This window comes from Perna viridis, chromosome 2, assembly GCF_037379345.1.
Source record: "Perna viridis isolate PV_CMFRI_1.1 ecotype Kerala chromosome 2, ASM3737934v1, whole genome shotgun sequence".
NCBI classification, from domain to species: domain Eukaryota; kingdom Metazoa; phylum Mollusca; class Bivalvia; order Mytilida; family Mytilidae; genus Perna; species Perna viridis.
The window spans coordinates 9057280-9071935 of NC_142446.1; the positions used below are offsets into that span (position 1 = coordinate 9057280).

Consider the following 14656-nt stretch of genomic DNA (forward strand, 5'->3'; position numbering starts at 1 on the left):
CATGAAATGTCTCAATTTTTTAATTAAGAATCTATGCGAAAACTAAGTCCTTTGACATATCAAAGCATTTTCCCCATTATTTGTTTCGAAAATGGTGTACGCCGTTTTTTTAAGCGATAACAGGTATGAGTATACAGTTAACAACTTTGGTTAACTCCTCCTACAATGTTTAGAGACGTGCAGGGACTAAGACGATAATTGTCAGGAAAGGGAGTTTGTACCCTTTCGTAAGACGGTTATGATATGGTTTCTTTTTTTTTAATTTCAGAAACAGACCAACTTCTTTATTCGTCCCATATTCTCTCACATATGATCAAGATGTTACAAGAATTAAAGGATACGGAATAGATGAACTCTGAACAAATAAATTATGTAGAATGCTCCTTTAAAAAAAGAAATATTGACTCCGAGATATGTTTCATTAACGATTTAATTTCGTTCTTAGACCAAAATTGAAATTCCCTTGGACACAAAAACTGAAAAGCTATTAGAAAGAATGCTCTTCCTCAAGTGTAAACTATATATCCACATGCCATATAATGATTTCGTATAAAAATGAAAACCGTGAATATCTACTGTCCACGTTTTATTCAGATTTCGAACTTCAAATAATTTCTATTACTTTGAAAAATGCATTTAATGCCTTAGGAGACTGTGGTTCGGAATACATTGTATGTTGTAATTTTAACCGTGTTTTGTGGGTTTTACCTTTTGTTGTTTTACGCAAGGCCATTGCAGTTAATTTGTTCCTATATCTTATTCATAGAGTTGTCGCGTGAAGTACATTCTCTTCACCATACCTATAGCCAGAGACCTTCAATTACAAATATATGCTATAACCTCTTCCTGAATTACCAAGGGTAAGAACAACCGGAAATGGCTTACATTCTGTTAGGTATGCTGCCCCGAAATTATGGCACAACTCACCACAGTAATTCAGGGAAAGGGCGTCTTTGGAGCATTTTAAGGGACTCATTGGAAAGTGGGAGGGGGTGTACGTAAATGCTGTTCTAGCAGATAGCACAGATCGTTTAGAGTCTAGGGCATACCGGGTGGAGCATATATGCATGCTTTATTTTAGCCTGTATGAAATGCTTTTTATTCTAGTTTGCTTGTATTTGTATGGCATGCCTTATAGCTTATATCTGCTTTACCCATGTATGTCTATGCATGCGTTTCATTTGCCGTAAGTCTTTTTAGTATATCATGTCGTTTCTTGTTAATAAAGTATCATTATGAGTTATACTTTAATGCTGTTAGTACACACAAATTTTGGTCTTACTTTAGCAAAATTCAGCAAATTTTAGCAAAATTTAAGGAATCAGGATTTTAGCAGAAATAAAAAGAATGTAATCCTGGAACAAAGACTAGACAGGGAAAACTGGTACATACAATAATTAAAGACATGAAATAACTAAATTAACACGCACAAAAAAAAAGTAAACGAGCAATCCGGGCTCCACAAAAACTTGGAGAGTGGACCAGTTGCACCTGTATGGTAAGCGTCCTCTGCTTTTCTAGAAACACCCACCAAGTTGCCGTACAAATGTCATTTCTAATATTTTTAATCTTCGATTTTAAAGCTCATTAGAGCTTGTGTTATTTGTTTTAATAATGTGTCGACTTATAAATAAATATTACTTGATATATTACCATGTAACTCTCGACCAGCTTACAGGCTCTGCCATACAAGAAGCGAAAAAGACAGGATCACTACTCATAACAAAACTAGAGGTTCCCGACTTCGGACAAGTGCAATAGATCGGGCAATGTCGAACTAATTGAATAGGGCTTAAACCATCTCATACATCTACCATTAAAATGCAGACAAAAGTAAAAAATTACACACCATAAAGAAATCTCAATTCAAAAGATGTGGTATACCAAAATAGACTTGGAACAATAACACCGTATTGAGGGAGGGAGTAGTGGTATACCCTAATGCGTTTTTGAAGGGGACAAAGGAATACCATAATGCTTTTTTGAAGAAGACAAAAAGATACCATAATGCATTTATGAAGGGGACAAAGGAATACCATAACACGTTATTGATGGGGACAAAGGAATACCATAAAACGTTTTTTTAAAGGGGACAAAGGGAATATCAGAAGTTTTTGAAGGGAACAAAGGAATACCCATATGCGTTTTTGAAGGGGATAAAGGAATAACTTAATGCGTTTTTTTAAGGGGACAAAGGAATACCATAAAGTGTTTTCAAGTGGACAAAGGATCACCATTAGTTATTGAAAGGGGGCAGTGGTATAACATATGTTAATGAAGGGGACATTCGTTTTGAGATGGACAGTAGTTTACCATTATACTTTATCAAGGGGGACAGTGGTATAACATAAAACATAATTGATGAGGACAGCGGTATAATATCAGAACCTATTGAGGGGAATAGTGGTTTACCGTAGTAACTTATTGAATGGGAAATCAGTATACCACAAATCTTTGAGGGAGACAGGGGTACACTAACAGAACTTACTCTGTGAGAGTTATTTCATAAAATATTAGGAGGAGACAGTGACATGCCATCATACATTCATCAACATTTTTACACCCATATATTTCTGAAATTTTATATTTTTGTCCCTTTAGAAAATGATGTTATTTAAGAACCAAAGGCTAACAGAAGTCAACTTAAAGAGCTCCGTCAAAGTGATTTTCACTGGAGACAAAATATTCACAATTAGTTGTATAAAATTTATTTCATACTTAATTAGACACTCATTACACACTATTGGTCATCACCAACTTATCACACAAATATCCTCTCATACACACTTATACGTAGCTGAACACATCAGCAATGCTGCCTTTAATACTTCACAGATACTCATCAACACAGTACTAGTATAATCCACACACACACACATGCACACACACACACACACATGGCACACACCATTATTGACAAGTACTCAGTAATCATTATAAATACAGTAACATTGCACAAATGTAATGTTCATTTCACAAGTCCTAATTTTTTGGCCTCTGTTTCATATACTAATAGTCTCCACATTTTGACTATAAACACTTCAGCTTCTTCATCAAGCACCTGAAAAGAGTTACAACTATAGAATAAAATTACTTTAATATGTGTCTAGCAAGAGATTTATTAGAATGAAATTTTTAACAGTCAAAAAGCAAAATAAAATGTTTCGTGGGGTGCATCTTGATATGACCACAGAAGTCAAACCCAGAACAATTGGGACAAGCATGGACAGAATATTTTAACTTGAATAAGTTCATTTGGATTGTAATTAAATGTTTGACCCAGCATTTGATTCTGATCAGAATTATAGTATTAAAAATACTTAGAAGTTTTCAATTTGATACTTCAGAAATAGGCAATTTATATATATTTGTAGAAAATGCTTATTTCCATCCCCTTTCTACAAGATATGGGGAATAACCCTTATATTCCATCAAAACCGGAATCTCCAATGGTTGGAGAACTGGTAATTATACCAACATGTTCTAAAAGAGCATTGACACAATTTATATCTGATCGGCATAATTGTCACAATTCTTTAAAAACTATCAATAACTAGGATGGATATGATTAAAACATGTTACACAAGAACAGTTTTGAAGTAATAATTGCTATGTCTCTCCATCTTTTCCTGAAGAATTTTGAGATAACTCCTCATAAAACCTTACTGATGGATGGGCTTGTATTACTAAGTCTCTGCATCACTTTCCATGGAAGTTTTAAGATAATTTCTATCTAACATACCATAGCCACGTCATTAAGTATACTTTGTGGAGTACTTCTAGCCATAACCTTCTGACATATAAAGTCTGTTAATGTTGGTTCCTCTTCTCCAATATATTCTATTATCTTTTTATTAACCCATGGCTTAATTCGCTTGTCCATCAAACTCTGTCAAAAAATGTTTAAAAGTCATTTTTAAATTTTTAACATGTTAAAACTTCTTTTACCTCTACAAAGATCGAAATTGTGAAATTAGTATAAATCAGTTCTAAATAAAGTGATAAGGACTTGTAGTTTTCAATTTTTGTCCCAAAATTTGCTTTCATATATGAAAAAAAAAAACCATCTATTTCTGAAGGCAATAAATCTAACCTGATCAACAATACTCCAATCCAGACCATAGGCAAACAATTCCTCCTTAGCTGTAGGGATATTCTCTATTAAATGTTTTATTTTGGCTCTTTTCTCCTCAGCTGTTGCTGCTTGCTTTTTATCATTTTTATCATCATCATAGTCCAAAGGAACCAGTTTTCTTTTTTTTGAACCATCTGCTGAGTCTTCATCATCCTGGTTAAAAACATCACCAATCGTTAACTTTTTGCGTTTATTTGATGTTCCTTCTGTAGGACTAGTAGCTCCTGAAAGAAGATTTAAAACCATTGTCAATACATATCATTCAAAGATATAAGTATCACAAAAAGAAATAAGAAAGAAACATTCCACAACACTGTATTTATTAATAAATTCAATAAATGAAGGAATTAGTTCATGAAAATATACACTAGCTCCAAACACATCAATGTAGTTGTTCTCCAGGCATACATGAACTTATCTCCAAATAGGCTTCTACTTTAAACTAAATTCTAATTTTTTTGTCATCAAACATGTCTATCTAAGACCTACCTAATTTCAGTGCACTGAATCCTAACTTTGTGTCCTGTGAAGTTTCATCAGCAGGAGGTAAATTACTGTCTTCCTCAGTCAAAGGACTGACATTATTAGATACTGAGATAGGACGTAATGTTGGTTTCATGTTTGGTAAAGTAGGTTTGGTCTCTTCCTCCTCCTCTTCTGATGCTTCTACAACATCCTCTCTCTTCACAAGAACAGGTGGTGAGGGGGACTCTGTTTCACTCAGCTGTAATCTGGGTTTAAGGTGCTCTTCTCTCTCTTTTTCTATCTATAAACCAGAAATCAATATCCTATACAGTTGAAGCAAGTAATGTATATCCAAACTGAATACAGCTCTGAGTTTTGATTGTGTTAAATGTTTGACAAAGCACAATATAGACCAGCTGACACTTTGAAGTACAGTTTAATAGAGATTCATACACTTTTACTCAAACCAGAAAAATGGTTGATTTTGGCCTGGAAATGCTTCATATATGACCACAACTAAATCAAAGCCTCACTTAAGTGGTATGAAACCTTGTAGTACAATTCCTAAGAGGTTCAAACACTTATAATAAAGCTATATAGTTAACAAAGTTTTACAAAATGCTTACTTCTGACCCTGCTATTAAAAAAGTTTTTCCTTTTTGATGTAGAAAACTGTGGTACAATTTAATGGACATCAATTCAGGCATACTTGTGTTACATAGTTTAATTTTGAAAAATGCTTGTTTTTGGCCAATGATAAAAAACCTATATAAAAATAAGTTCATACTTTTGTGGAAGAATACACAAGGTGAATTCAATATAGCCACTTAATTTTAAATATTTGTAACAATACAATTCAGAAACATGCATATCAAAAACCCACTGATCTGACATTATATTTTCACTCAAGAATGCTTTCTCTATTTAAAAAGACCACTGTATGATCTCTGCATCACTGGATTTCAATAGAATGTTAGAACTCCAATTTAACAAAATGATATGGAAAATTTTGTCTTTTTTCTTGAATTCTGATGGTGCAAATAGTCAAATTACACATAAAAAATTATGTTTTTTTTTTCCTTACCATGTTTCACCCATTGCATACTTTTGCGGAGACTGACATTTGAAATGACTATGTATCAAGTTTTCCACAGAATACATGAGAAGAAAAAAATATATCCTTGTAACAAAAATTCAGCTTTGGGAAATACTTTCACCTTTGCCAGTTCCGCATCAGGATCAGGATGCCCTTCTTCCATCAATTTTCTTTTGATCTCCTCTAATTCTTCTTTCTCTCTTTGTCTATCTCTTGCATCTGCTTCTCTTTCCTTCTCTCTTTCTTTCATTCTTCTCATAAGTCCACTCCCTCTATAACATAAAAATTTGTAAATAGAATATTTGTTCAAACCTTAATCAGTTAACAATACTTGTATAAGGACACACTGTCTGCTTTTCATTGAATGGATATAAGCATTTCCTGTCACAATAAAAATGCTACTACAAGTTTTATTCCTAGTACAACCATTCAAGATGAAGCTGCGTACAAAATTTCAATTCATTCCAAGAAAGGTTGATGAGATTTTTGCAATGAACATTTATGGGAAAAACTTACACACTTTCAAAAGCTTTAGAACTTAATGCATCCAAGAATCATGTTGGGGCATAAAAAAAAAACATTGGACAAAACACATTAATTGCTCACAGTCAATGAACCATCTTGATCTTTTTAAATAGTACATTTGATTTTAGGGATTCCACTAAAACTGGGTTTAGCCAGCACTCCACAGTTTAGTTTAGTTTCACACTTTTGGCTAGGGATGAAAGATGTCATTAATGGAAACTGGTGGTTGCTATAGTGATTAAAAATGAAGATTCTATTGTTGATAAAACATTTTCTGAAAAAGGGGACTTTTAAAAGTATTCTGCAATGTTTCATATATCTTCACTGTTGAAGGAGCTTTTTTTCAATGACAATTTGACTTCATTGTAAAAGTGAAAGTAAGTCAATTTTTTTACCATGCTAAATTTGATAAGTGGATTACAAAGTGAAATAGCTAAAAATCTAACTGGCCATGCCCATATGAGGAAGGGGTTTTCCGAGAAAAAAGGTTTGACAGTTTCAGGGCATGAAATAAAAATTTAAGATATTTTGTGGGAAATTTGGTATTTTTAAACCTGATTTTATCAACTTTTTCACAAATTTTCCCATATTTTTGCATGGTTTCTATGGTAACCCTATTTGGTGTGGGTAAATTTTTTCCAGAAAATTTTACAGCATTCTGAAGGCTTTGGCTTGAGCTATTTCTAGATATATAGATTTACAGATGCTTGACAATTTTTTAAAGTGATAAATGTTACAAAGCATTAGATTACAAGACCAAAATTAGGCAGTTCTACAATACTGTGGAGTGCTGGCTTAAAGGGGACTACCAATACTCCTACACATTTAAAACATTGCTTTACCTAATAGAAACTAGTGTTTTTATGCTATGCTTTGATACAAGGGTTAAAAAGATGTAACTTACGGTATGGACCTATGTCCTATGTTGCTGTTAGCTAAGAAGTCCATTGCAACCAACTATGCTGAATTTTTGCTAAGTTAACAGAACAGTCATTGAACTGATTCAGGTGTGAATACGACTTTTGCCATCACAAAGAATGGAATTTATTTTTAAATGGTCAATATCTGTGCAGGTTACATGTAAAATAGTTAACCGGGCAACTTTTAAGTGCACAATAACCAAAGGTTTAATAACCTTAGACCTAGAGTAAGCTATTTAGTATTTGGTTTTCAGTTCATTCGGATTTTAGGGATTCCACTTATACTGGGTTTAGTCACTGAGTTTAAATGTCACCATTTTTACACCCCATAAATACATGATATTCAATGTCCTATCATCATGGAACATAAAAGATAAATATTGCACCAAAATTTTTTTTAAAACATCTTAAAGTCATTTTACAATTTGTGGATAGAAAATAGAAACTAAGATGGAATCTGATCTTTGATATGGCATAAAGACCCCAACAAAACTTTTTTAGCATTTCTTTAGGTTAACCTTACTTGTAGTATTTTGGATCATCTCTTTCATCATCATAGTCTTCAAGGAATTCCTTTAGTCTTCTAGCTTCTCGTACCTGTGAAAGATATAAGTTATCATTAACTGTTATTTCATTATTTTTCATGGGTACCATTTTTGCTTTGTTTTTATAGGTTTTCTGAAACCATTTAACTTGGAAAAATGAGACAGATGTTTAACACCAGTACCAGTGTAAGCAGAAGCATGTAATCAACATTCTGTAATCCATTATTTTGTTATTTAAATATGATTTTTTTCATAATATGTTTCCTTAATATTTATGTGTGTAGAACTATTAATAAAAGTTCATCAAAGTTTGTCTTTATTGTTAAATGAATTTTTTACACACTGTAAGAAAGCTTGCATCAGCAGAAATCAACAATTCAAGTTTGAAGGAAATTCCTGTAAGCATTTTTGAGTTATGTTCCAAAAATGGAAAATCAACCCATTTTTGTATGCGAGTCAAGTCTCAACACTCTGAACACAAGAAAATTAATTGGTGCAAGCACTAATGTATAGGCTAGACCCAAAAAAAACATGTCTCCATAACTAATGGTATGCAAATGCAATTGAAATTCCTATGTGGAATTATATTAATTGTTATTACCTAATTATAAGGTTTTATCTTGTTTATTAAATATGCACATATTTTTCTCTGTTTTCAAAATATATTCAGGACAGGGTGATCTATTGCACTGTCGATGTACTATTGCACTGACCCCATAATGACCTTTATCTAAGCCTTTGATTGGTTGAACTTTTTTTAAGCGCTTCATTGAATTGGAATTTAAACACAAAAAACTCGTGTGAAAAACGTAGATGTGATTCTCGTCTGCCAATTCATAAACATGGAGCGGTCAATTTCCCATTCCTGGTCGAATGGTTGTCTCTTTGACATATTCCCCATTTCCATTCTTTATTATATCTCATAGACAAATTAGGTAATAAAACAGTAATTAAATGGGTTGGATGCAATAGACCAGAACATTTGTCCTGAGGTACTGAGAATGATCAAGTGTTCTATTGCACAAGGCCAACTGTATATTATTCCATAATACATCAGCCAAAAATGAAAGTATTCTCAGGACAGCATATACACTGCAAAACAGCTTTCAGTGTTAGTTTGAACTTGGTTATCCAATGAAGTTATCAAGGTATCATCTCTAAATCACTTTTGTTTGAAATTTTTCAGAAGGTAAACCTATGTTAAAATTAGACTAAATGTACTTCACAAATAACCATACGACACAAGATTAGACAAAAGATGAATACATTCTCTAAATGATATCTTGATATGATTACTGATGTTCATGTAACTGGGATACCTCTAGTGCTTGTGAAAACCATACTATACAGCTTTGGAACAAGCTTACTCAGGGAAATGATTTTTTTTCTTGAATATCAATCAGAATATCTCTAGGTTGGCAGTTTTGAGTCCAGGTTGGTTGAGTAACAGGAAACATATTTTTTGGCTTAACTCAATGATAGTCTACAGATAAGTAACCACGTTTACAGTAACATGTAACAGTTTTAAAACCAACCAGCTAAGTGCTGGCCTATAATAAATTCTGAACTTCTTTAACAGAATGGAGCTTACATTGCCAAAAATAAACAACAAACCGAAGTTCAATGAAAATTGCATTAAGTGCTAATGACTTACTGGCAAAAATACACCCTTGTATATGTATGATTACAGTCTCATACATAGAAATTATACAATTAACAGCAAACCACTGATTCACTTTAATCAAGTCTCAGGAAAATTGGAAACATAATATCATATATTAATATCTGATAACTGAAAAGACACTCAGTTATCAACAGAATAAAACAATTTACAGAAGTTTCATGAAATTGTTTGAAGTGCTCCTGAGTCATCATGCAAAATATGAATAACAAAGGATTGAATGACTGTATCAAGTCAGTCAGATCCAGATTACATGTCACAAACCTCTTCCTGTTTCCGATCTTCCTCTCTTTCCCTTTCTTTTTCATATTCCCTGGCTTTCTTCCTTTCTCTTGCTTCCCAATTTTTAAGTCTCTATCAATAAAACAGAGGAGTTGTAAGCAGCATAAAAAATCAGACAGGAGTCATATATGTCCCATACCCACCAACTTTAATTTCTATTTCAGACCACATAATTTCTGTTTTAGACCACATAATTCTGCTTCAGACCAGATAATAGTTTGTAATTCAGTTGTTACATTTTTATTGCATATGAATTAATCGATTTGGTTGATTAAAGTGGAAGATGAATGAATAATACTTCATATTTAGACCGGAAAGCATCATTTGTTCAGAAAGTTTTTTTCTACACCTTGAATCACTGGCAATGTCTGACACTTTTATGGATTGGTACTTGAAAGAAGTGTCAGTGCAACCTAAAATCCTGGTAACAAATGTTACAATTATCTAACAGTATTGGCTCTATATCCAAACTAAACACTTTATTTGACTTTGAACCATGATTTAATGCTTGACATAGCATATCTTTATGTGAATAATGGTAGCTCAGTAGACAAAAATCTGAACAGTAGCTTTTATACAAGTAGTCTAAAGTATTAACGTTAATATACTATAAGGATGTAGATTTTTACATTTTGGAATTTTTCTAGTCATCACAAAGTTTTTATCTAAGATCATTTTCAAGATACCTGTCATAAACACTAGATATCAAAACTCCTTCTGTGTAAACAAATGGGCTCCCTGCCACAACAGTGTGACAGCCAGACAGACAGACAAGGCAAAAACAATATGTCTCACCACCAAAGTGGGAGAGATATTATTCAATTGGAACTTGAAATTTAAATTTAATTTTCTCCATTCCTTTCTTCCAAATCCTCAAATTCTGTTTTGAAAATTTAATTTTCGATTTCATCATTTGCTTACAGTCAGTATAATTAGTATTTATATAAAGTAATTGTTTATTTATGCCATCATTCTATTTCATATTTGCATTTCAATGTATGACTATCAAAGTCTCTTAGAAGTCTGGTTTTCCTAGGCATGGTACTTTTAGCCCTTTGCCAAAAACTTTATTTTCTGCAGTGTGATAAAACTACCCCCAGTCAATTTCTGAAAATGAAATTATAAATCTTTCAATGCGTTTTTGGGAAATAAAAATCTTGGGAGATTTCCATATTGCTTATTCCCCACAGCAGACAGTAAAACTTATATCAATACATTCCAAACTCACTTCTTGGTAAGCAGCTTCTTTCTCCCGTAATTTTTTTTCTAATTTTCTTCTCTCATAAGCCTCTTCCTCTTCTTCCATGTCTCTGTCTCTGTCTTTCCTTCTCTCTCTTAAAAAAATAACAAGAGTGTCTTAGTACTAACTACTACCTACAATACTTTATTTACCACAATGCAATGTTTAAACAAGAGGCTCTCAAGAACCTGAATCACTCACCTAGTTTAACAGCTTTAAAAAGTTGGAATACATGCAAAAACTGAAAATGGTCAATCACCTTCAAGCAAATTTGCATAGATGATATTTGTCATGATACTGTACATTTTTGATAAACAGATTAATCATCATTCTACTTATGTTAACCTAATGATAAGCTAAAAGTGCAAAAAAATCATTAAAAAATGCAATCAACAGATTTTTCCCCCAAATTTGCATCAATCATAGAGCTTTGTACACCTGATATTTTTTTTACAATTTACATTAATCACCAATCTGAAATTGTTTTATCAACAACAAGCAAATTGGGGAAAATGGTCAAAATGACATTTACTGGCGCCATAACTCTGACTTCTGAAATTCGACGCAAAAATAGATACTGAAATACTGAATATTTGATCAATTTACATCAATCATCAATCAGCTTTTGTTCTCTAATCAATAGGCAATAAGAAAGCTTTGCCAAGAGAGCAGCATGATATGACCACAGTGGTCAAAACCTAAAAATTTTGGGCCAGTGTGGACACAATATTAGTTTTTGACACACTTAAGCATATGGACATACAATTCATTATGGACACAACAACTGGTATGAACACAATATACTGTGAAAGTACTTTAATTCGTGAATACCAGTTTTTATGATAGGGATGAAACACAAGTTTGTGGATTCTTTAATTCGTGGTTTTGAGGTTTTCAGTACACACATCAATGGAAATCTCCTTTTCATTAGTAACTAAACTTCATGGTTTGGCCTACCCACAATAACCAAGAAAATTGGTACCCCATGAACATAGTACTTTCACAGTAGCACAAAACTTGAAATTCAAAATCAGACTGAAAATTAAAAAGTTAATTTTTTTGGGTGTGACCCCTTTGACCACTTATAATTCGAAAACCATAAAAGATATCTGAAATCTGATTGAATAATGCAGGCAAAGATTCTCATGAGGTATCCAATGAAAAAAAAATTTAAATAGGACCAAAAATAAAAAAGTAAAATTTTTGGGGTGTGGCCCCTTTCACCCTTTATAACTTAAAAACCATAAGATATATCTGAAATCTGATTGAAAAATGCAGGCGCATATTATAACTATCCAATAAAAATATTGGAATCAGACATTAAAAGAAATAATAGTCAAAGTTATTGTCTGGACATCAAGAAAACGCATGTTTTTGCTCCCTAAGTCCTGAATTTTTTTTTCTTCAAGCTTAAATTATCCCCAAAATCAATCCAAGTCTGACCATTGTGGTATAGAATAGTTGAATTCTATGAAATTCTTGTTTATCACCTTTTTGGCCTGAAAATCAATAACAATCTTCCTTCTGTGGTTTGTAACCTTGTTATAAAATTTGATAAAGATCAACCTACTATTACTCAAGTTGTCGCACGAAAACAAAGTCTTTACAGACGATAACAGCGCTATACCAATAAACAACCACCAATTTTTTTAAGTCATATAAAAAACCGAGAAAAACATTAAAAATGACAATCAAAAGGGCCACAACTCCAAGAAGTGTCATCAAATTTTTCTGAAATTTGCACCAAAAAACAGATATTGAATACTTAACATTTTGTCAATTTACATTAATCATCAATCTGCTTTCCTTTTCTAAATGATAGGCAAATACTATTAAAAAAAAATTTGATAAAATCAGCAAAAAGGCGTAATAACTCCAAAATCTGTAAATCGATTATCTTAAAATTTTCAGAGTGATCGACCTCAAGCCAAATAGCCTAAGATATCTAAGATTTCTTCTATCTGTTATGGTTTTGGGATATAAACAAAAAAATATGGTGATACTCCTTATGTTCTATTTTTAGTAACAGAGCCATGTTTTTTGGCTAGGGACCATAACAGATACGATTTTGGGAGTACACATGCCAAGGATGATGTCACCAAGTTTTATCGAATTCTGTTCAGAGGTTTCAGAGGACAAGATTTTTTAAGAAAAGGTAATGACAGACATTAGACAACGATTAAGCCAAGTGATAACAAAAGCTTACACTGCCTTTTCGACCAGGTGAGCTAAAAAATATTTACTGTCAGGGTTCAGGCTACTTGGCGATTTGGGCGAAATAATCATCCTGGGATCACTCAATTCTCCTTCAGATGACACCAATAGCAAAGTGAAGTCACCCTCTCATTTTAAGACATCGCTTATGATCGAGACTGTACTCCGTCTTTTAGCAGTATATCGACGAAGTTATCTCTTTTTCGATAACAATTCAAACAAAAATGGTGCACGTTTGAGAAAATAAATTGTAAAAATCTTCAAATTTTATTGAATATTCGGTTACAAACAAGCAATTTAATCAGCTTTTCATTTCAAAGTTTAAGAACAGGATATGGAATGAACATTCTTCACTCCAGCTTATGATAATTCATGTTTTATAATGTATATTTCTTCATGAAATGTGCAAATGTGGGTTGGAGTTGGGTTAAATTAGATCTTCTACATAGTTACTTACATATGTAGCTTAAAGAAAAAGTAACATTCATCACAATTAAAGAAAATAAACACATAAAAAAATGCTGCATGTATTGAATGCATGTAAGTAACATATAACACATACAAATTATTTAAAAATGTTCATGAGTGATGTGCATATATGTTCACTTCTCTCTAGTGTCTTTCTGAAAGAGTAGTCGCTTCTCCCTGTTTTTCTCAAGTAGCTTGAACCCTGTATTGTTCATACAAAAATTATTGCAACAAGCCCCAAAGCATGTGTAGGCCTGCCTCCACTGTCATATACATCATATACACTAAGCAATTTTATATTCATTACTTTAGTGGAATGTTTGTGTAATATAATGAACAGTGATAGTTATCATAATTAATATTGATGAAAGGACAATTTAAGTTGCAATAATAACAATATTCAATGCTTGAAGAATTTTTTCAACTTAATTTATAACAAATTACTGGAACAGTGACCTTAAGGATCATAAATTGCCTCTGATGACTCAAACCTCAGATAACTGGAATATTTTCAACTTTGATTTTGAATTATGGACTGTAAATGATTTTAATAGAAAGTTCCAAAGTATAAACAATAATAATTACCACTAATGAGAAAACCCCAGAATTTGGATAAGTATTCCTTTAACCACTTCTACAGGAGTGATTTTATGAGACAAACAAAGCGAAAATGGCAAAATCGGATGTAAATATAGAGTAAAAAAAAAAATTGTGGATTTGAAATAGCTGAATTTTGCTACAAAGCAGAAAAAAATCATCTCTGTAGTGCAAAAAAATCAAAAGTATTGAATTTTCCTCAAATATTGATAATTTTTTGGTGTAAAACTTACCTGTCCCATGACCTTGACCTTGATCTAACTCTTCTAGTCAATCTAGCAGGAGACCTTGATCTACTACGTTGCCGGTCATATCTTTCTCTTTCATATCTCTCCCTTTCTAATTCTCGTTCCCGTTCTCTTTCCCTAGCACGTTCTCTGTCTCTTTGTTTCTTTACCACTTCAATTCGCTTCTCTCTTTCCCTTTCTTTTTCCCTTTCTCTTTCTTTCTCAAGCTCTTTTTCAGGATCATCCTCTCCCTGCAAATAG

At 32.7% G+C, this 14656-nt stretch overlaps 2 protein-coding genes across 7 annotated transcripts in view; one reads left to right on the forward strand and one right to left on the reverse strand.

The window, feature by feature from the left end:
• Positions 1-7981, forward strand: part of LOC148623550 (uncharacterized) — a 29250-nt gene extending 21269 nt beyond the window's left edge. For 5 of the 6 annotated variants that reach the window (XM_088565431.1, XM_088565427.1, XM_088565430.1 and 2 more), the window contains one exon: positions 269-1245. In XM_088565431.1, coding sequence (XP_088421557.1) covers positions 269-348 — 80 coding nt within the window. In that variant the 3' untranslated portion in view covers positions 349-1245. Of the gene's footprint in view, positions 1-268; positions 1246-7814 lie in introns of those variants that run through there. The other variant, XM_088565429.1, reaches the window with a different exon arrangement.
• LOC148623551 (RNA-binding protein 25-like) overlaps positions 2693-14656 on the reverse strand; it is a 31506-nt gene continuing 19542 nt past the window's right edge. The window contains exons 11-19 of the mRNA XM_088565426.1: positions 14402-14646; positions 10878-10983; positions 9632-9721; positions 7665-7738; positions 5818-5968; positions 4625-4901; positions 4094-4359; positions 3743-3889; positions 2693-3061 (exon numbers count right to left, since the gene is read on the reverse strand). Of these exons, the coding sequence (XP_088421552.1) occupies positions 2969-3061; positions 3743-3889; positions 4094-4359; positions 4625-4901; positions 5818-5968; positions 7665-7738; positions 9632-9721; positions 10878-10983; positions 14402-14646 (1449 nt within the window). The 3' untranslated portion in view covers positions 2693-2968. The remainder of the gene's footprint in view (positions 3062-3742; positions 3890-4093; positions 4360-4624; positions 4902-5817; positions 5969-7664; positions 7739-9631; positions 9722-10877; positions 10984-14401; positions 14647-14656) is intronic.